Genomic DNA, 23,856 nt, shown 5'->3' with positions numbered 1-23,856 from the left:
AAAAAGCCATGGTGGCCAATATTCTAAAGTTTGAGCAATGACTCCATAGTATATCATTTATAATAAGTATAAATGATAAAAACCCAAGAGATGTTTAATTAAAATTTGTAATATTTTTTAAAAATTTGTAATTGGGAACCTGGATGGCTCTATCTGCCTTCAGCTCAGGTCATGATCCCAGAGTCCAGGGATTGAGCCCGGATTGGGCTTCCTGCTAGGCAGAGAATCTGCTTCTCCCTCTCCCTCTGCCTGCCACTACCCCCTGCTTGTGCACATGTACTCTCTCTGTCAAATAAACAAAATCTTAAAAGAAAAAAAAAATTTGTAACAGACTACAAGCACCTAAGCTGCTTATCTTTTTACACATAAACTAAAAAAATACAAAATAGGGAACACTCCACATAGGATGCTTCCCGAAATAGTTATAAAGAATTATACCTTGTGACACTTGCAAACAATTTCTTTGTCTTCAATAGTTGTATTGATCAGGTAAGAAACATACACGAGAAACATTCTTGAACCTACTGTTCCACAGCGAACATATAACATTTTTTCCAGCTGTAACAAAATAAAAGTACTTTATTTTAATAATTCAGAGATTTTCTCCTAATACATATTCTAGGGTAATGTTCCCAACCTTTTAAGAGTATACTGTACCAACTGTTTAAATTCTTAAATACTTTTTATAGACGGTTCATGCCTCCATATATGAGTGGGATTATCACTATTCCACCTTTTCTTATTATCATTCTCAACTTCCCAAGAATTGTTTATGTTTAGTTTGGAAATACAAGCTGCCTGAGAGGTCATTTCACTAAGTTACACAATTAATATTATTTAGTTATTTTATCCGGGCAACTAATTCTCTAAATTACAGTCATTTGTTCTAAAATCACATGTATAAAAACTTAAACTACACATTGAAGTATGTAAAATGTATATACATGTGCATTAGTTAAATCTCATTTTTAGTCTCAGGATATGCTGTTAAATTGCCCCATTAACTGTCTAAGACCCACTACATATTTAAAACTGCCATCTAGCTGGATTTCCATTCCCCTCGTGGTTGACCAAGTTCACCTTTTCCCCCGGATGTAAGTCTCCCACAGGAATGTCAGTGAGTAAAGCCGGGTAGGACTCATCACACAGTTCTGTTCCATGAAGAGACATGTGAGTTTTCTGAGTTAAATTGGCATCCTGTCCTAAAAATGTTAATATCAGTGTTTTAAAATACAGAGAATTCAAACATTATCCTGACAATTCATACTGCATAGACAGCACTATTTCATAACCTCATTTGAAACAAACTTCCTGTAGTTGATATCACTGGTATTTATTTCATGTTGAAGGAATACTGAACAAATTTTAAGAAGGAAATGTTTACCGGGTTTTAAACCAGCGGTGAGCTTCACATCTCTGATTTGGGTCTTCTCGTGGGACTCAACAGTCACAACCAAACAATACATTTCATTAGTCAGGGCAGGAGGGTCATGTCGCAGATGGACAGAAATGTTTGGAACTCTAGAGATGATCCTTTGAGGGAAAAAAACTTTAGCTGAGTAACTGATTTTTAAGAAAAAAAGTATTTAAAAGAAATGATTTTCCATAATCTGCCTAGCAAGGAGGACGTACATTGTGCTTGCCTGAATGACTATGCTGTCCCAGTGAAGCTCATTGTCAGGGAGCCTGGGCCGTCTTTTGAAAGAACGTGAGGCCTGCAAGGCTTCTTGGGAGGAAGCAGCGTCCCCTCCTCCTCCTTGCCAATTTAAAACCACGCATCTTCCTGTCTCATGGCCCAGAACCAGATCTACCGACGTAATCTGAAAGATGGAGGGCTGTCAGAAATGCCACATCATACTTGTCACCATCCCCTTGTAACAAATTACACAGAAATGGCTGGTCTAGTGAGTTCCTCTAGAGACCCACAGTGTGATGAGGTCAGAACACCTGCGGTTACAGTTGTCCTGGTCATCTATGAGCTGGGACCCTGACTAGGTTCTACCTACTTCGCCTTTAAACAGAGGTAATAACTTGACATAACAGATGCTCAATTAGTGGTTGCTGAGTGAAATAGATGAATGTTCTGATGACCATTAGCATATTCGTAACCTAATTCCTAATTCCAAACATATTTTTCCTAGAGACATCTATAATATTATTAACCGAATGAATGTTCCTTTCAACTAAATCCATTAACAGATGTACTCAAGATAGTATTATTAATCACAATTTTCATCTGGTAGGATTCCTCAGGTATCTTGTAAAAAATAAAATATGTAATTAGGGATTTAGTCAAAATCATAAAGAATTTATTTTTGGTGAATAGGCAAAAAACTCTGGATATTGGCTAATAATAAAATCAACAGATTCACAGAAATTTTTATGGAAATATTGGTAGTACAGTCTTCTGTTTCTATCTTAGAAATGGTCCTAAATTTAGATTAGCCAATCACCATCACTCAAGCCATGGAAAACAAGCACTTAGTGAGAGCTTACTATGTACTAATCACTATTTCAAGCAATTTACATGAACTGATTTTTTTTTTTAAGACTTTATTTATTTATGATAGACAGAGAGAGAGAGAGAGAGAAAGAGAGGCAGAGACACAGGCAGAGGGAGAAGCAGACTCCATGCAGGGAGCCCGATGCGGGATTTGATCCTGGGATTAAAGGATTGTGCCCTGGGCCGAAGGCAGGTACCAAACCGCTGAGCCACCCAGGGATCCCCCATGAACTAACTGATTTAATTCTCAGGAAACACCAAGAGGTAGGTACCACTATTATCCCCGCTTTACAGATGAGTAAACTGAGATACAAAGAGGTCAAGTAACTGTCCAGGGCCACCTGCTAGTAAGCTGGAGAGGTGGAATTTAAACCCAAGTAGTCTGGTTCCAGGGTTTATGCTCAACAAAAATATTACTTTCATCACACATTTCTAAAAGGCATTTTAATTATGCACACCAAACGAATCCTTCAAAAGATTTATGCCTTCATTTTTTCCTTTAAAAAATGCAATCAGAAATGGGTAAACATCAAAAGGATATCTCTAGCCTGAATTGTCATATTATACAAAGCTTAATTGCTATAGTATTTAATATATATGTTTTGTTTAAAATTCTTTAACTGATTATTTTTTAAATTTTTTTTTTTTTTTATTTATGATAGGCACACAGTGAGAGAGAGAGAGGCAGAGACACAGGCAGAGGGAGAAGCAGGCTCCATGCACCGGGAGCCCGACGTGGGATTCGATCCCGGGTCTCCAGGATCGCGCCCTGGGCCAAAGGCAGGCGCCAAACCGCTGCGCCACCCAGGGATCCCTTTAACTGATTATTAAAGATGAGGATGGTCTTATGCACTAACAGGAAATGATGCTTAATATACACTGGTAAGCGAAAAAGGGAAGACAGACTATTATGTACAGTACAGTTTCAATAAGACCTACCAAGCCATGAATGATTTCCCTTGGGAATCCAAGTAGACAATGTTCATTTTTTACTTAATAAACTTGTGTACTATTTGAAAATTTTTCCAATGGATACATATCTGCTTTTGTCATTTAAAGTATGTTTTAGACAAATTTCATAACTAACCTCAATTTTCTTTCCCACATCTTCAGTTTTTGCAACGAATTTAAATAAAAACTTTCTTGTTTTACCAGGAACCAAGCACATCTTTCCCTGAGTCAAATTTTCTAAAACTTCACTTGCTTTGGTTGCTTCTTCGATTACACAGAACTGGTTATATTCCTGTAAAAGAGGTTAGCAAGGGTCACAGTTCATAAACATCAAATGTATGTTCTGCTGACACTAAACACCAAATGATCTCGGAGCTAGGTAAGTTTAACTGCTCGAAACTAAAACATCCTGAAGGATGATTAATGAGAAGTACTTTATGCCAAATGGAAGCACTCTCAGAGCTGCTACAAGGTAAAGACAGTTCACTGCACACAAGCTAATTTCTGCAAACATTTACACATCCTTTTCCCGGAGAGAAACAAAGATGTATTTTTTGTTTCACTGGATGCTACTATCATCTCTTTTTCTTAAAAAGCTCTCTCTTTACTTGGCTTCTGTGACCCTGATTACTTTCTTTTTTTTTCCCCCTCAAAGGTCTTTTTTTTCCCTTCTTCTTGTCTCAATTCAGAGGCTCCACAGGCTTCATTCCCCGGCTTTCTTTTCCCTTTGTGTTCATTTCATTGTAAAGTTTGTTCATTTCTACACATTCTGCACCTCTCTGATATTTCCCATTATTTGTTTTTAACTCTGTTTCCTTAGCCGCAAGTTCATATCCACAACTTTCTAGAGAATTCCGCCACCACTCAAATTTAGCATGTTCCAAACTGGATTCACATCTACCATCCCAAAGTAGCATACTTCTTACAGATAAATAAAGGGAGACATCCTTCCTGTGTATATCTATGGAGTCACCATTCTCATCCACTCAATAAACTTCAAGAATTTTCCAAGAGCCATCTTCTATCCCAGCAAATGAATCATCTTCCTAGAAAATTCTTATTAGTTAAGTTTAAACCTTTCCCTCTAATTTTCATTCTATCCCATGCTTCTGAAAGCTAAGTACTTTTTTCCTTGTGATTTGTCTCTTGGATTTCAAATACCACATTGGAACGTAATAGAACTTTAAAAATTAATTGCTTTACATTTTATTTTTATATTTTAAGTTAGTCTTTAATTATAAAAGTTGTTTATTGTTTAAGGAAAGGGGTGGGAGAAATGGAATAGTAGGATATAACAGGAAAAGTAAAACATGAATCTCCCTATTCATCCTCTAATTCCAGATTTAGAATATTTCAAAAACAAATTTCATAGTTGAGAAAAAAATTCTCTCCCTAGGAAAGCTCACATCCTAATAAAGAAAACAAATAATCGGGGATCCCTGGGTGGCGCAGCGGTTTGGCGCCTGCCTTTGGCCCAGGGCGCGATCCTGGAGACCCGGGATCGAATCCCACGTCGGGCTCCCGGTGCATGGAGCCTGCTTCTCCCTCTGCCTGTGTCTCTGCCTCTCTCTCTCTCTGTGTGTGACTATCATAAATAAAAAAATTAAAAAAAAATTAAAAAAAAAAAAAGAAAACTAATAATCTACCAAATAATCACAGTAACAAAAATGAAACCACAGCTGTGATAAGTACTATGGAGGGTTACGGCTAGGTAAATCGAGAGGTGTCCCTGAGGAAGTGACGCTTTTAAGGGCATAAACATGAGAAGGAATTTTAAGAGGAGGGAAGACCAATCCAAGAACTAATATCACGTACAAAATCTCCTGTCATACTACTGAGTGATCTCACTTACATGTGGAATCAGTAACTCATAGAAACAGAGTAAAATGGTGGATGCCAAAGGGTGGAGAAAAGGGGAAATGGTGATCCAAGGGCATAAACTTCAGGTTATGAGACAAATAGGTTCTGGGGGTCTAATGTGCAGCATGGCGACTATACTTGATAAAAATGTATTATATATATATTTGAAAGTTGCTAAAAGAGCAGATCATACATGTTTCCACTGCAAAAAAAAGGTAATTATGTGAGGTGATGGATATTAAGGAACCTTACTGTTTGCGGTCACCATTTTGCAATATGTATGTGCTTCAAATCATCATGTTGTAGGTACATTTTAACTATAAAACAAACAGTTTTTGGTGGGGCAGGGGCTGTTTATTCATCCTATCCCCCTTCTTTATCTTCTACAGAATGCACTCAGCAATCCAGACTTCTCTATTTGTAAACGCCTCTTGCATCCCTTTCTTTCCATTGCCACCACTATCATCCTAACGCAAATCCTCATACTTTAGTCCCTGGATTCGTAGAAAGAGGCTCCGGTTGGTTTCTGTAAGATCACTTCTTTCTATTTCATAACTTAAATTCTAAATTTCATGCTCTTAAAAATAAATAAATAAAATAAAATAAATAAATTTCATGCTCTTGCTTTAAAATTCTCAAACTAATGAGAAAGAATCATTAGATGATGGTTCAAAGTTGAAGAAAACACAATGACCTTCAGGTGACCCCAGTTCATTGAACTGATCCTATTGCAAGGCTATTTCTCAATCATGAAGAGTAAAAAAAAAAAATCTATTAAAATAGGTAAAGCTCTTTCTTTACCACCATCCAATAAATAGACAGAACACGAGTAAATGAATGGGTAAATCTTCAAGTATTTGAAGATACTTTTCTTACTAGCCAATCCCTGATAAACTCTTCAAGCTCCTTCAAGCCAAGCAGCCTCATATCCCACTGCCCCAGCTCATACCCTATGCCCTTGGGAGGCTGCAGTCTCCACCACCCACAAACCCAGAATGTACACCCCTGCTTCCATTATGCATTTCCTTTTGCCAAACATGTTCCTCCTTTCCATCGCTTTATAACTATTCATTTCATCTTCAGCCTTGAAATTTCCTCCCTCTTCTTTGGCACATCTACTATAACTGTATTTGTAGCCTACGTCATGGAACTTAGTCCTCATTACCTACTGGCCCCTGCCCCCCAAATGTTTCCATTGCAACGTGGCTGACATACACTAAATGTTTTCAGGTTTGTACGATGCTAAGAATACTGTAACTCTGGTTAAATGCTTGCTAGTTAATAGCTTAATATACTTTCTGAGTGACCACAAGATAATTATCTATAAAGTGAGCTTGTAACTAAAATATCTGGAATGTAATCAAGTACTTGACAACACTCTAATACACTGTAAAAATGTACAAACATATATAATCCCAGTTCTGTAGAAAGAAAAAGCTGCTTATATGTGCATACACAGAAAATGTCTAGACTGTTCAGGAGGTTAATAGTGATCACTTCTGAGGAAAGGAACTGGAGGGCATATACTTACTTTTCACTTTATATCCATCTATTCCACTTCAGTTTCTTTGATATCAACCATTTACGTTTCATAATAAAAAACTAATACCAGTGTTAGGATGTAAAACAAGTAATTTTCAAAATTAGATTATATTTGATTAATCTTATTTAAAATTCATGTTATAGATTACAAAAAATAAAGTTCCTACATCTCATAAGGATGGAATAAAAACAAAACTTAAAGAGGGAAAAGTGTAAAACTTGAATGGCTAATACAGAAGTTGGGAATTATAAATACACTTATTTTCAAATAGACTTTACCAAAGTCCATTTGTTACTATGAAACCATTTAAGACCTAAGATTCACTAAGTTCATTTCATCTAATTTAATGCAAGCTACAGTAAGATACACGTGGTAAAAGCACAGTAAGAGGTACCGTTACCTGATTATTAAAGCTGACACAGAGCTTGGAAAACCTAATGGGATGTGGACAGTCAGCCTTCAGGTAGATATCAAACCGCACAGGAACATCGACATGAAAGCTTGGGGCATGAAACTTGGCTTTGCATTGTACTAGGAATAAAACAAAGGGAGTCACACACTATGAGACCCTCTTAGACACACACCCATGATTCTCTGATCCACACTTAGTCTTCAGGAAGGAAACACCTACCCTGGATGTCCTTACTGAATGCTCCCCCTGAAGCGTTTCAACAGACATAAATGTAGCTCATTAAAAAAAAAAAAAAAATTAAATAAAGTCTAACTTCAAAACCACCTTTAATTCTAAAAACAGAGTTCCTCCTGAAATGTTAACTAACACAGGATTTTAAAGGGGGAAAAAACCCCATTTTGTTATTTTTAACTTATTTCAAAATACCTGCCCTATGCATTACAGAATAAACTTTTAGAATGACTTTTTTCTTTTTTTTTTAAAGATTTTATTTATTTATTCATGAGAAACAGATAGAGAGAGGCAGAGACACAGGCAGAGGGAGAAGCAGGCTCCATGCAGGGAGCCTGATGTGGGACTTGATCCTGGGTCTCCAGGATCACGCCCTGGGCTGAAGGCAGGCACTTAACCGCTGAGCCACCGCTTAGACACTAAACCAGGCATCCCAAGAATGACTATCTTTTCAAATGCATTTCAAATCACACCTGAACTACAAATGAACAAAGTAAACTTTAACGCATAAGCCAAGTATTTAGAATTTTGAAGATCTTTTTAAGTCAAGGGGGAGAAAGAAAAACCAATCAAAATTTTATCTGTAGGATGATGTATTCTGAACATTCTTTCCTTGGCTTTTATATATAAGATCCTGCATCTGTTCATTTTGTAGCAATAAGGATGATTTCTCTGAAACAATGCTGCAGGTGCTAGCTACCCACCGAATGGCACAAAGTCCTGCACCCCTATGGTGAAGACATTGCTACCAGCCAGGGAGATCCGGTCTGACCACAGCTTCTGAGCAGTCTTTACAGCTAAGACATCACAGTCGGGTTCAGGATCAGGACTTTCATTCTGCATCAACACAGAGTACAATTCGCTCAGCTAGTGATACAAAATACACAGATATAGATCTAGGTATACATAGCCCCAGGACGTACGTTACATAAAGAACTCTGACTTACCATCAAAACATTTATGAGGTTCTTTTCTATCCGAGATTTCTGGTCATCTTTCAGAGTTGAAGCTAACATGAAAGAGGTAGGGGAAAAAACTCTAACTGTAAGATGAGCAAGTAAGTCTACCTCCCCCATGCAAAGTATTAAAATGCCTTCTAAAATGGCTAAGGAAAATTCTAGACAATGTACAACAGCACAGCTTCCTATATTAGCCCCAGCACTTTCAAGTACTCTTTTGAACTAGATGTGAAAATCATTTCATGACATATTTAAAAAAAAAAAAAAAAAAGGAAGATTTTTGATCTTCTCAACTATCACACGATCATGAGACGTCTGATATAGTTAGTTCCGTGAAAGTATGAGTCTCTTCACTTGGCAGACCGATGTATGCATGCTAAAAGTATGGTCAAGGCTTTGAGAATTATTCTTTCAGTTTTAAAAAACTTAAAGATGCTAAACAATTTTAAAGATTCAGACTTAACCGAAAGAATACCAAGTTACCTCTTCCAAGGAGTTCTAGGGAATAAGTAATGTAATCTTTTAATTGGGCCATGAGGTAGGAGCATTTCAGAGCTGTAGTCAGTATGGACGTGAGCAGGGTCCACCATCCTTCACTCCGATAATCACACATCACATAATCCAGCAACCTGATAGAAGGCAAAATGTCAGATGCGCTGAAACAGCTTCACAAGAAAGCCCCAGAAGACGTGGAGGAAACAATGTACTTATTTTCTGTACACATCAGGAACTCTTACTGAAATAGTTTAATAGGTATTTTCACATTTAGCTAAACATGAGATTTCCTAAGACTTTGAGAATGATTGTACCGGCAGATAGTACTTGAAAAAACAAAAAACACAGAAATGGAGTTTAATGGAAATAGAAATAAATATGGAAATAATAAATCCTTCAAAACACATTTTTATTCTAATTTTGCTGTAAAGTAATCAGATTACTTATAAAAATAAATGAGGAATAGGACTCACTTCAAAGCTTTGGTATAATCCTTTGCATAATAATATTCCTCTCCCATTTGAACCACTGTAAAGAGAAAAAGATTTTATATACATAATTCTAAATTATTCAAAGTTGCATGAAACTGTGGTCTATTCTGGATACATACTTAGGTGACTTTTCATTCTTGGACATTTATACTTCTTAAACTGTGCAACAGCATTGCTCAGAAGAGTTATTATCATTTCCTGTGTAAGAGAGAAAAAGTGTGAAACGTTCCAATAAAAAATTCTCTCATGTACGTCTCGATACTACAAAAAAGTTTATATTGGGGGGAAAAAAAAACAAACTTACAGAGTGAACAACACTTCTCTCCTTCAGCTGAATGGCAAGAACTCCCACCTTCTCTTTTTCAGGATCAGAAAGATCAAAACCTGTGTAAGATAAGACGCAACCCATTTTAGATAGCTCATTTAACACAAATCCTTCACATCAACATTGGATGTGTACACTCCTTGAATTCTTTACTTAAATATAATGTATTTAAGACTCTTAAACATTCTGGAATTTTAAAGACCCTAAGAGACCGCTTTATTAGCATGGGAGCTTCTTTATGATCTCTGTTCTGAAGAGAACATTACTGAACTCAACATTCTCTTGTCCAGTGGAATCAATCACCTGAGGAATAATATCAACATCATTCTCAATACAGAATATACTTTCTGGAGATTAAAGAAAATAACTTCTTAACGATTTAGGTTTGATTGCCACAGAAATTACTCAAATTAAGTATACATCAAACCCAAAAAGATGCAGAGAAATTTTTAAGGTGATACATGTTAACACTGTTTTAAAAGATCAAATATAGGGAGGCCTGGGTGGCTCAGTGGTTGAGCATCTGCCTTCAGCTCAGGGCGTAATCCCGGAGTCCTGGGATCGAGTCCCACATCAGGCTCCCTGCATGGAGCCTGCTTCTCCCTCTGCCTGTCTCTGTCTCTGTGTGTCTCTCATGAATAAATAAAATCAATAAAAATAAATAAATAAAAGATCAAATATAATAAATCGTCAAAATTAACAGGAATTAAAATATTTAAATAGACCAAAGTGGCTATTGTGTCATTTAAGATAAGAGACATCCAAATGTTTTCATCACAACCACGTTTAATTAGAAGCTATTCTAAGATGTAGTAATACAAACAAAACATCCTAAAAACTAAAGAACTGAAAGTCTTTATTTTTAAAGATTTTATTCATTTATGTGAGAGAGAGAAAGAGACAGCACAAGCAATGAGAAGAGGGAGAAGCAGGCTCCCTGCTGAGCAAGAAACCCAATAGGGACTCGATCCCAGGTCCCAGGGATCATGATCTGAGCTGAAAGAAGACATGCAACCGAGTCACCCAGGCACTCTGAACTGAAAAATCTTTAAAAGGATGTTTCAAAGACACACATTTTTACCTCAACATAATTTGTTATGGCCTACATAGCCAATGGAAAAACTGTGATAGTAATATGTCCTTATTGAGGTTGAGAGAAAAGGGAGGAGGGAAAAATTATTTACTTAGTATTCCTTGTCGCCATGACCTTTGTCCATAAAAGTCAAGAACGCCTGTTTGTGTTTCTAACGGATCAGGATTGGGATACGTTACAGAAGCCTGTAAAGTAAAACACACCCTAAATAAGACTTCATGAACCTGTCACACTTGCCTTTGATCTCTGACAGAATAAAAACATTCTCATAAATACGAATACCAAACACATGCTTAGATATCAAAGTTGTGAATATTTTAACATGCATTAAATTTTCACAAAAATTAAAATAAAATGCTCCATTTAACTTAGGCAGTCTTGTAAAAATTAAATTGAATAAATCAACCTGATTCTGACAAATGATTTCATAGTAACTAATTCCTTTACATTTCTTTGCACCTTTGCTATATAATAAACCAGTAAAAATATATGAAATTATGCTTGATGTTTATTCCATATATATAAATGCTTTTTGTGCAAATAAAAATAATGTGAGTTTTAAAAAGAAGACACTATTTTCATTCTTTATCACTTGTGTATTAACCTGGTATTGGTTAGAGAGGGATGTTTGGCTCCAGAATTTACAAATTTCCACCACTTTTTCTTTCTTGTAACTTTTTCCCTCTGTAACCAAAATATAATGCAAGTACATGTTCAGAAATACTGAAAACATCCCAAAGGAAAAGGATACAAATTTAAATTATTTATAAACCTATTACCACTACTAATAAAGTATACATTAGTTTTCCAGATTTTGTAGGCAAATATTTGTCATCAACTAAAAATTTTTTCAACCTTTTTTCATTTAAATATATTCTGTAAATTTCACATTGTTTTTTTTTTAAATTTCATTGTTAAATATTCTTCTAAAACATTATGTGTTGTGGCTGCCTGCTGTTCAACATTTTAATAAATTTATGTTGTTCATCTTGTTAGTTATATTTTACATTATGATTAATAAGCCTGTCCAAGTAACTTTATAAGTAAATCTTAGTACTTATCTCTTAGGATCTCTTATCTGCCTGAGACTTCCTGAAAATAGAATTCTGGATCAAAAGGATATGCATGATTTTGAGGCTTCTCAAATTATTTGGCAGAAATATTATTTTACATCCCAACAAAGGATATTAGTTAATTCCATTTCCTTATATCCTTTAAAAGCCTAGTTTTAATCACCTTTTAAAATACTGTGCTCAAATTTTAATATGCCAAACTTTTAAATATAAAACATGTAATGAAGTTACATGCAAATCACATGCAAATAACATGGTAGAAAACAGTCTGGTTATATCATGATTTAAAGAAAAAAAATCCAACATTTTAAGTACTAATGTGTAAACTGGTTTTGGAACAATTTTTTAAATAGCCTCATTGATAATATTCACCTATCTTCAGAGAAGAAAGCTACAGATTTTAAAGGAAAGTAACCTGATAGAATGATACAAATGTAAATGTGTTTATACATATATATACCACATTCTTATTTTAAAGGTGCTTAGGGAGAAACTGGTATCTAACGATAATCACCCACAAGGACAGAATGAAATGTCAAGTTAAGAAACTGTAACTGACATTATGCCTCGAACAGATTCTTAAGAATTTTCCACCGCGAAAACCCTAGGAAGAGAAGTCCAAAGTTACCCTCTCTGGTGGGTCAAAGTAATGCACATTCCTCCAAAGTCTTTCAAACTCCTACGGCAGTGATTGATGAGAGTTTTAGCATGGCACGGACTAAACTGTGACTTTTATTTCGAAGTAATTTGTTTTCGTCTAAATCACTAACTTGTTGCCAATCGTAAGTCAGTATTTAGAGAAAAACTTCTGCTTCATCCACAGGGACAATGGAGTACTCAGGCTAAAATTGAAAATAATTGTAATTCCCAAAAATATAAAACATAAAAACTGATTATATTAAAAGGCTTGGGAAAAAAATATGAACATCAATTAGTCTTATCTTCTTTTGAGAGAAGATTAATACATTTCCTTAGTGCCAGATAATACCAGAGTGGGTGACTTACTTCATGATTACAGAGGCTTTTTGCAAGCTGTTTCCGCTCCTGGGCATAGTACGCTGCCTGCTGGTAATAGAAACCGGGATTCTGAGTTTGAATAGCTGTCAACCCTAACTTAATAGCTTCATCAAATAAATCTCCAAAGGCCTGGAATCTTAAAGAAAAAAATCAAGAAATAAGAAAAGGATGAAAAAGAAAAAGAAGCCTACTTCTAATAATTATTCATTGTGGAAACATAACCTCAGCAGACTGTGTTAAAATAATGCTATTGACGAACTATAAAAATTGTTGGCATTTACAACTAATTATAGGTTACAGATAACTTCTGAATTTAAGTCAATTCTGCTGTACTAGCAAATGATTCTAAATATACCATTAGAGTATGTCAACATAGTTCCCACAACTCAAGCACATTCATGCTTCTGGAAGTAATCTGATTTTAGAATTTTTAAACATCAGTCTTGAATAGCAAGTTCCATGCCAGCAGAGATTTTGTTTTGTTCCCAGTTATATTCTCAGTACCTAGGCACGTGGTGGAAATTCCATAAATATATACTGAATAAAAGAGATGGTTCCGTGAATTAAGTGATTTCTATTAAGGAACTCTATGAATCAATATCAACTATTACTGGAAACATACCTATGCTAGATGTCCAAAAGCCTATTTACTGACAAAAAGCTTAGCTCAATTTAGAACCAAAGTCCATGCTAATTCCATTCCTCCAAATCCCACCTATTTAAAGAGAAAAAAAATTCTGAAAGTACAATTTAAAACATACTGTTTAGACATCCATGCAGCATGCTCAAAAGACAGCTCTGCACTTCCGATTTTTTTCTTACACAAGTCAATGTGTTTTCGGAACTGAGCAATTGCATCCAATGGGGTGTTGTGCTGAAAACACAGCCTACAGATCTGCAAAATGTAAAATCAACCCCAAAATAAAGAAGAAAATAAAAGTCAAAAGGCATATTCATTTAAAAATATGTAAAATGTGAGATTAACCTTAAAAAGACAATTAAATTTCCTCTCTTCAGTTCTTGGCAATAGCATGGATTTTCTCTACTGGAATGGCTAAGCTAAAACAAGAGGTTGTGTTCCCCTGGTTAACGAAATAAAATTATTCTGTATTTGTACTAAATCTACTGCATACCTTAGCAAAGCTTATTAAAAGTACAGAACAGAATACAAAAAAATTATACCCAGTGAAGAACATAAAGATGGGCAAAAATAAAAATACTATCTCTTCTAGGACAGACTTTCAGTTTTAAAATTGTCAGAAAACTAAAGATTTTCTGTACCACAGAGCACAGTAGCCTCCATATCAAACAAGGATTACAGAAATTCTTGAAAACTTTTTATCTGGAATGCTATTTCAGAACAGTAATAATCTGTATCTATGTAACATAAAAGGAAAAACAGAAGAAACAAAACCTAAATTTATTTCCAGAGGCTTATCATCAGTTTTATATTTTAGGTACAAGGAATATGTGAAAAGTTAAGTCTCTCATCCATTCCTGTCCATCTGCCATCCAATTTCCTGTTCCAGAGGCAACCAGCTTCCAGCATGTTCCATGATACAGTATACACACAGACAAGTGTATGTGCATTTATATATAAACTATACTTTTTAAACAAATAGCATCACACTAAATATGCTGTTTTGTACTTTACTTTTTTCACCTAATATTACATATCAGTAAGTGGAGCTGTCTCATTCTTAATAGTTGTAGAATATTCCATCATCTGGCGTTATAACTTATATTAACCATACACTTATTGCTGGGTTATTTCCAATCTTCTTCTATTACAAGATGCAATAAATTTCTTCACATATGTGATTTACAAGTCTTAGCACATACATCAGATAAATTTCCTGAAACGGAATTGCTAGGTCAAAGGAAACACTCATTTTAAATGGGTAGTCATTGCAAAAATATTCTCCACAGACGTTGTAACAATTTAATAGTGAATTCCAACATCTATATGCCCTCATGCCACCATCCCAGTGCCAGCCATCTTTAAAAGATGAGTGCGGAATGATTAAAAGCAAAACAAGAAGCCTTCACTTGCCTTCTGAGGGCATCTAATTCTACTATGTGCAATCTTAAAATGCTCAAATAACAGGTATAAAAGTTTCCTGTGGGGTGAACAGAAACACCTTTCATACGGCGGTGCCATTTAACCAAGGAAGGCTTATAAAGTTCTGGTTTGTTGCATCTTACAAAATTCAGTAATACAGGCTGCTTTCTTCTCACTCTCTCCTGCTCCCACTTAAACACAGAAGACCCTCCTAAGGGAGTTTCACAAAAGTAAAATTGTTCTAAGTGAGAACTCCCAGACCCATAAACTCAAAACCAAGTATTGCAGTTAGGCTGCTAAGAACCAGGGTGCTGTTTGAAACAAGGGATATAAAAAGAGGAGAACACAATTAATCAAATACTTTTCAGAGCAAGTAACTAATTTTGGTTTTCAAATTTCAAAAAGATCATCTAGTATTTAAAGACAAGTTTCCTTTATTTGCAGTAGAATCATTACCTTGTAGTTTATAAATCCTGCCATAGTCTTTATTTCCAGAATATTAGTTTCATGGGCTCTCAATTCATGTACAAGATTATAGGCGGTCCTATAATTCCTAATATAAACATACGGAACATGGTTAATTATCAATTTTAAGAAGAGACTCCCAAGAATAAGTTATTAGAAATGAAACAATATTTACTAAAAATTTCTTAGTACTCAACAGCTCAGGAATAACTCACATATAGTGATCACTGATTTCCTTGAAAAACGATCTATTAATTAATAACATGTGGGAGGAATCAACAACCTATCACTAAGAACAGAACCATCACATGTACATTGTTCTGTCACTAGCTTCTGTCGATGAGGGCCAGAAAATAAGTTGAACACGAAAGTGGACAACTGTCCAGAATTACGTTAAAAAGTTAGTATTCTATTAAAAAAATAAAACCTTTTTTTTTAAACAACCATTATGAGCTTCTCCAACAAACAGAAATTGTATCAGCAAAGAAGCCACTAAGGAGACCAAGCACAGGTCAATGGGTTTTAAACCCCAGCCTCTCCACAAGTTCAGAGGATGCTGCTCATCGCCAGCATGAGCTAGAAAAGGCGCATTGGGGTGGGAAAGGAGAGACTTCTAGAAGGAGTCCCTACCCTGAGGAGGGAAGGCAACCAGGAAATCTCAGGTAAAAATTTTCTTTTCCCAGGATTATTTTCCAGTAGAACTAGAATAGAAGGTTTTTTACTAATACCATGGGAAAGAAATATAAACTACGTTAAAGCCAGTTCTAATCGTATGGAGTCGTTGAGATTTAGAGAACACAATCTGGTATTCACCACCTGAACAATTACAAAAAAGGAAAATGTTTCTGCAATATTTCTCTGAATAACAGCTTCATTTTTATTTTTTTTCTCTTATTTTTCCGCCCTGTACACTTAGGCTCTCTTCAGTTTTAGGCTATATAGTTGGCTTTTATCACTACATTACACTGCTGTCAATCTTCAAAATATTGAGTCAAAGCTAGAAAAAAATGTTTTATTAAGTTGTGCTCAGTAAAAGCGAAAGAATAAAACATGTGACCACTGCCAACACATACACAACTACTCTTTAAAACTTCTAAGCAGTGCCTTCGTATTAAAAATGAGGCTGAGACGTATTATGAACTTAAAAAACTTTTTAAATTAAAAATAAAATCAGAGTTGAATTAAATAAATGCACTACGCATATTAAGAAATTCATAGCATTAAATAATGTTTAATATGTATGTAACTATAGAAATCAGTCAACACAAAAGTTTTACTGAACATACAAGTAGTCAACAGGATGGGAAGAATTTTAATATGTTCCTTTAGATCATGAAATTTAAATTAGACCAGAAAGTTATGACACTACGAAATTTATTTCTGATAATAAAATGGAAATTTTTTAAATATCTCAAAATATTATATTCCATTCATCTCTAAACAAATTAAATATTACATATGTGAATGTAACCAACATAAAATTTTAAAATTAATTAAAGTTTGGTTGAGATTCAGAAATTGCCATTAATATGCTACTGTTAACATAAAGATAAGAAAAATTTAGTTTGACAACTGTTAAAAACTTTTTTTTTTTTTTAAGATTTTACTTATTTATTCATGATAGACATAGAGAGAGAGAGGCAGAGACACAGGCAGAAGGAGAAGCAGGCTCCATGCCAGGAGCCCGACGCGGGACTCAATCCCGGGACTCCAGGATCGCACCCTGGGCCAAAGGCAGGCGCCAAACCGCTAAGCCACCCAGGGATCCCTGACAATTGTTAAAAACTTACTTCAGAGCATTTTGTGTATCTTGTTTCAACTCACTGAAGAAAGCTATTTTGAACTGATGTCTAACAAATAAAAGCTGAAATATAGAATAGAAAAAATCATTATTATACACATTCTCTTAAAACATAATAATTACAGTATTTATTAAGAGGAGTCCTAAAAGTACTAAGGAAAATACTCAAAATTAAAGATTAGAATTATTCCAACAAACAAGCATAGTTAAGGAAGCTATAAAAAGCTATCTGTAAAATAGGGCAAAAAGCAGAAAGACAAACTAGTTTTTAAAAGCTTTAAATAAACTTGAAAAGTATAGAAGCCAATTAAAAACGTCAAAGCATTACAGATTTAATAATCTCGAAAATAATGATGAATAATCTGCTCTAGAATGCTTCTATTATTTCCTTCTTTGGAAAAGTATTGTACCTGGTGTGTTGTTTTATTCAAAAATTCCTTATGAGATTTCACTCTTCTGATCTCAGTGTAGTAATAAGTCTGTGCATGTTCATAAAAGGCATTTTCTAATCTGTTTAAAAAAGAATCAACATTTTCAAACACTAAAGTTATTTTAAACCAAACTGTTCTCAAGAATCATATTTGTAAGACCTGAAAATAAAATTCTGACAGAGATAATATCTAGTTTACTGCATGATAAAGATCAAAAGTAACGTAAAATATACTGAATTTCTAAATGAAAAATGTAAAGACCCCAAAGCCATTGAGATTTAAAATCCAAGAAGTAATTGATAAAAATAACTGTTTTATAATTTGTAGAAATTAAGTAATCTCTAAAATTACTTCCACCTCTTTCGTTTTATAAGAAGTGTGAAAGAAACAGATTTCCAATATTCACTGAATCTTTATTTTTTGTGCTTTTAATAGTTAAGGTTAAAGGTTAAGAAAACTAATGGTAAAAAGACCATAAAGGAAAACTGGCAAATGAGGGGGAAGTAGCATTTATGGGATTCAAATCCTGCTTCATTCCCTAACTTTGAGATAACATATGAACAAAGAAAATGTGACCACAGATTGAAAACTCAAAGTTCCTTTCATGAAAATAAGCATGGATTAGAAATATCTCCCTAGGGCCTGAAAGAAAGCTAAATTCATAGAAAAAGCTGGATTTCAAGGTTTTTCCTCCTCAGAATAAAACAGAATTTTGAAGCTGTATTCAAAGAGTTTAGACATATCTAAGGAAAATATGCTAAGAAAAAAAAAAATGGATAAGCCAAAACTTTATTCAACATACTTTCTAAGGTAAGATTTTTTTTATCTTTAAAACTACAGTTTTTTTAAATGTTAAAACATGAAAATAATTAGAATTAGGTTCTAACTTTGAACCATACTGTTTGAAAGAATATATTAACCTAAGCTGAAAACTTATAGTTTTATTTTTTATTTTATTTTTTTTTAATTTTTTATTTATTCATGATAATCACAGAGAGAGAGACAGAGGCAGAGACACAGGCAGAGGGAGAAGCAGGCTCCATGCACCAGGAGCCCGACGTGGGACTCGATCCCGGGTCTCCAGGATCGCGCCCTGGGCCAAAGGCAGGCGCCAAACCGCTGCGCCACCCAGGGATCCCGAAAACTTATAGTTTTATAAATGGGTAACCTTTGCTTTAAAGGCAAAATATGTTTTTTTTCAAAATAAGATTTAAAAAAAAAAAAAAAATCTGGTTAGCATGACATTGATAGTCTATTGTCCTAAGAAGAAAGGCCTGAGGATTTGGAACACATATTTTTATAAAAGAAAAATGCTTAACTCATCACAAGTTTGACAATTCTTTTAAGTATTTTGACTCAGAATGATCAGTGAGCCTTTAAAGCACAAACAATTCTCACCATCACTCAACACATCACACAGAAGTTTTATACACATTCTACTGCTCAGACACTTAAAAAAAAAATTAACCAAATCGCTGACATCTTGTAGCTTGTAAACTTAAAACATCAAAGTGTTTTTTTTTTTTTTTTAAGGTTTTATTTATTTGAGAGAGATGGAGATAGTGACAGAGTTGTAGTGGGGAGGAGGAGGAGAGGCAGGCTCCCTGCTGAGCACAGAGCCAACTGACCCCCCTGCTCCCCGACCGACCGTGAGGCTCGATCACGGAACCCCAGGATCATGACGTGAGCCGAAGGCAGATGCTTATCCGACTGAGCCACCCAGGAGCCCCAAAACATCAAAATGTTCTGAAAGCACACAAATGAGTGAGGGTACCACCAGCAACTCTGTCAATGATGAGACTCCCAGATGAGACTGAATACGGAGATTTAGAGATACTCAGCATTACCCTCTCTCTTAAGATAAAATGCAAATATGAAGAAAGGGTCTACTAACATCTTCCCTCATCTCGTGTGGACTATCTCACCCCTGGTGCTCATGCCCATAGTTTGGAGGTCCTGGGTCCAGAGTACTTGCTTCTTATACATCAATCATTTTGAGCTTGCATTCCTTAAACGAGGCATTATTCCGAGTAAGGGCAGTCAGTGGTAAAGGGCAGAAGCCACAATGTCTATTTCTCTCGCGTCCATGACAGTACTAAATCTGAAAGCTGACGAAGACGTTGAGGCAGGGTTTCTCAACCTCAGCCCCACTGGTGTTTCGGATCAGGTACTGGTATGGGGCTTCCTGTGCATGGAAGGATGCAGAGGAGCATCCCCGAACTCTACCCCCAGATGCCAGCATCAGGAAAGAGGTCTCAGTAGGGGTCCAGGTAAGTGTTTCCAGGCATTAGCCATGTTCCCTGGAGGCCCACTTCAGTGCAGTCAAGAGTCACTGGATTAAGAGGCAGGACTGAAGACAATGGCCTTTTACTCAAGTCTGCATGTGAACTCAGCCTTAAAAGTTGAGTAAGAGAGCCCTGAAAGGGGAGCTGGAAGGTAGGAGCTAGTAGGACAGCACACTGACAGGAAACAGCACTGGGAACAGGGAAAGAGTACATGCAGTGCAAAGTCCAAGAGGAACTGTTGAGAGCCTGGAGGGGCAGTCAAAGGCCCGTGGGGGGCTGGGCCATGCCTCCAAGGAGGAAAGGCAGTGCAGGTGTGCTACCAGGTATCTATGTATGGGCTCCGCTCTGTGTTCCCCTCAGGGGTCACCACACACCGTTAAAAGACAAAACTCATTATCCCCTCCTGCATTCTGGGCAATCAGCTCAACTTTATCCAGAGCGCTACCAATCTGACTTTCTGAGTAACCATGCCACTATTTACTGCTTCCAGGGGGGAGATTGGATTTGCTAACTGCATTAAGGTTTTCTTGCAGCTCATCCTTTCATTTGTTGCCTTTTCAAGCTCTCTCCTTCTGAATTTATACTTCTCTTTCCTGGAAGCCATGTCATTGGTAGGCCAATGAGAATGTCACATTACTTCCTACAGGACATCATCTTGCAAGGCAATAATCAAAGATTAACTACACTGTTCTTGGGCTTGAGAGGGGGCATGTATGCAGTTCAAGGAAAAATAGCTAAAATCAATGAAAAGGTTCATATCTAAATACATTTTGGTCAAAATTTACTATTATAAAACTTCTTCTCGGGGGACCTGGGTAGCTCAGTCGGTTAAGCATCTGACTCTTGATCTTGACTCAGGTCATGATCTCAGGGTCCTAAGACTGAGCCCCATGTGAGGCTCTGCATTCAGGATAGAGTCTGCTTCTCTCTCTCCCTTTGCCACTCCCCCCCCCCTTCTTTCTTTCAAATAAAAAAATAAAATCTGAAAAAAAAAAAAAACTTTTCTTCTACAACACTAAATGCTAGAAAATAATGGATCACGGTCACAGATTTTGTGATATATTGTTGTGTTCCCAAGCCAGATGCCTTTCATATACAAGGGCTTTATAAAGATATATAAGATATGGTGAGCCTCAGATCCATCTTAAAAATTATTTAAATATATACATCAACATATTGAAAATGAAGCAATGGAGGCCAGAAATGAAGACACTATCCTATAAAAGGACAAACAGATCATCAGAGGACATCTAGTGGTTACTGAAAAATACAATGGAAAAACATGCAAATATATATATTTTTTAACATGGAATATATATATGGCATTAATGAGGTAATGCTAAGTGGCAATTCACCATGTGTTGTCTGATTACAATTATTTTTACATTAAAAGAGATGTCTGGACAGAAACTTAAGGAAGTTGTTGCTGTGGTCCCAATAAGGAAGTGGAAGTTAAGGAGTTGACAAAGGGGACTCGTGTTTTTTGCCTCAAAACCTGAGTACTCTGACTTTTTTTCCCAAAAACATGTCTTTTTTTAATTAATAAGTCTAAGCAACCAATTTTTCTTTTTCTTTTTTTAGCAACCAATTTTTCAATGCCTCTGAATAATCTAAAGAAAAAAATGTTTAAGATCTTTAGTTACCTTATAATATAACCCACCAGGTGGTCAGTGTGGGGCAGTACAAACAAAGATTTTCCTGAGAGTTCACACGCATTACATAAAGCTGCGGCTCTTTCTGATGCAGTGACATCTTCTCCTGTTGACAAGTCCCATAAAGACAAAAAGAGAAATAAAGTGATTCATGTATTTTTCTAAACAAATGGTTCCCCAAATCTAAGCAATATAATTAGGGAAAAAAACACAATCCCCCTTTCACCATGCCAAAAGGCCTCCTGTGATCCTTGAGAGCTCGGGGGGGGGGTGGGGGGTGGGGGGGGTGGTGGTTCTCAGAAGTCACAGTACATACCTGTCAGGAAAACCCTATGGAACTTTCTACTGAGCCAAGATAGGCCAAATAATGCCAACAGATATGCCACATAACTATGCCAAAAATGGAAGCAATAATCATGAAAGTGGTTTCTAAAACTGGGATGCACAAGTTTCAAAAGAGAAACAAAAAACATTTTTGGCCTATCAAAGTCTTAGAATGTAGAAGAAATAAGCATCTGAAGCTAAGACATTTTCCTATAAGAAATTAAAAATCCTATTGCATTTTTCTTTGTCCTATTGCAAATTAAGAAAAAAAAATCACAGGAAGAATTTTAAACTGATCTTTGATAAGTAAATAACATTCTTTCTTTAAAAACCAAGTGAATAACTGTTACATCAACTGATATATCCCTACAAAGTGAGGTAAGTGGAACTGGGGGAGAAGAACATTTTATATTTAATATTAATTTTCTTTTAATATTTTAACTTTTTCTTTTTTAAGACATTTATTCATGCATTATTAGTATTTTTTCAAGTGAACACACCATCTTTCCTAAAATTGAATGCATAAAAGATTTTAACATCAAAAACTATATTTCTTGATAATAAGAATGGGAAGTATAAAGCAATTAATTCATTATTAATTAACCTTGTGATACCTGGGGGCAAAGGAGTTTTCTTCTGAATCAGAACCACTGCGACTTTTGTGTTTCTCCCTTGTAAACTTTGCCTGCAATGGAAAAATAATAAAATTAATTACATATAACAAAAATTGACTTTTAAAAATGCATTCAAGACTTTACGTAGGGGTGTCTGGGTGACTGAGTCAGGTAAGCATCTGCCTTCATCTCAGATCACGATCCCAGAGTCCCAGGATCCAGCCCTGCTTCTGGCCCCCTGCTCAGTGGGGAGTCTGCTTCTCCCTCTCCCTCTGCTCCCCCACCCCACTCATGCACACTCTCTTTCTCAAATAAATAAAATCTTAAAACAAAAAAAAAACCTTAAAGTACAAGCTTGATAATTCAATTGAAGAAAGATAAATGTCAACCCCCAAGCCCCCAAGATTAGGGGAAATGTTTCCTGCATACAAAGAAACTTCTATGGTACAATGATTTAAAAGTTTTAAAAGTATACTCTCATATCGAGCTTCTAATCCTTACAAAAATCTGCTTTAAAAACAAAGTTTAATATCTACTTTCATGTAAAAGCTATAATGCCATTTATTTCTTTATGGTGATACGCTATAGACTGGCCATGCAAAGAAAATTATTTTCAAACAGGAAAGGTGATAAAACAGGTGTCTTATAAGACAAGTAGCAAATTACTATACACCTCCCCCAAAATATCATGAATGCAAGAAAAAAGCATTTGGAGATTCCAACTAAAATGTCTTCTAAATTTCTTCACACACTTAAGCATTATAGAAGTTAAGCATTCATGTTAAGCTACCTGTCAGGAACCAAACAAGGGTCACAGGAGGTCAGCAATTCCCAAAGGAACACTGCTGCTTTGAATAAATATTAGTAAACAAGACACATGCAACCTACTGGGGACCACCTGATACATGGCAAAGACGGAGTAGACTGTACCTGACTATTTCCACTCTGGTAGCACACTCAGACTGCTTCTCTTTCCACTGAGGCTCATCCCAGTCCAGCTCATAGAACACAACCACCAGGGCGGGCACCAGATTCAGATGTTTATTCATCCAGCCGGTCTTTAAGATCCCCTTAGGAATGTACCATTCATATGAAGTTCTCTGCAAACATAGGCAAAGCTGAATGCACTCCTAACAGCAGCAGGCAAAAGCCACCTGTCACTAAATGGCACGCACTTTGTGCTCATTCATTTCATTCGACATACACATGACACCTTTTTAAGATGAGGTAATTCAGGCTTACAGAGATGACATAAGAGCCAAAATGGCT

The 23,856-nt window shown here is 35.9% G+C and overlaps 1 protein-coding gene across 4 annotated transcripts in view; it reads right to left on the bottom strand.

Annotated features, from left to right (window-relative positions):
- TRAPPC11 (trafficking protein particle complex subunit 11) overlaps positions 1–23,856 on the bottom strand; it is a 48,409-nt gene that overhangs the window by 20,219 nt on the left and 4,334 nt on the right. For 2 of the 4 annotated variants that reach the window (XM_077848667.1, XM_077848666.1), the window contains exons 3-23: positions 23,518–23,687; positions 22,588–22,658; positions 21,641–21,755; positions 17,692–17,791; positions 17,271–17,344; positions 15,472–15,568; positions 13,715–13,848; positions 12,942–13,089; positions 10,955–11,048; positions 9,750–9,829; positions 9,565–9,643; positions 9,428–9,482; positions 8,943–9,088; positions 8,448–8,509; positions 8,205–8,337; positions 7,258–7,388; positions 3,591–3,746; positions 1,633–1,820; positions 1,385–1,533; positions 1,081–1,202; positions 439–558 (exon numbers count right to left, since the gene is read on the bottom strand). In XM_077848667.1, the coding sequence (XP_077704793.1) occupies positions 439–558; positions 1,081–1,202; positions 1,385–1,533; positions 1,633–1,820; positions 3,591–3,746; positions 7,258–7,388; positions 8,205–8,337; positions 8,448–8,509; positions 8,943–9,088; positions 9,428–9,482; positions 9,565–9,643; positions 9,750–9,829; positions 10,955–11,048; positions 12,942–13,089; positions 13,715–13,848; positions 15,472–15,568; positions 17,271–17,344; positions 17,692–17,791; positions 21,641–21,755; positions 22,588–22,658; positions 23,518–23,687 (2,424 nt within the window). The remainder of the gene's footprint in view (positions 1–438; positions 559–1,080; positions 1,203–1,384; positions 1,534–1,632; positions 1,821–3,590; positions 3,747–7,257; positions 7,389–8,204; positions 8,338–8,447; positions 8,510–8,942; positions 9,089–9,427; positions 9,483–9,564; positions 9,644–9,749; positions 9,830–10,954; positions 11,049–12,941; positions 13,090–13,714; positions 13,849–15,471; positions 15,569–17,270; positions 17,345–17,691; positions 17,792–21,640; positions 21,756–22,587; positions 22,659–23,517; positions 23,688–23,856) is intronic. The other 2 variants (XM_077848668.1, XM_077848669.1) reach the window with 2 other exon arrangements.

Source organism: Canis aureus, chromosome 15 (genome assembly GCF_053574225.1).
Source record: "Canis aureus isolate CA01 chromosome 15, VMU_Caureus_v.1.0, whole genome shotgun sequence".
Classification (NCBI taxonomy): domain Eukaryota; kingdom Metazoa; phylum Chordata; class Mammalia; order Carnivora; family Canidae; genus Canis; species Canis aureus.
Note: the sequence above shows the minus strand (reverse complement) of the source record. Positions and strands in the feature narration are given on the sequence as shown.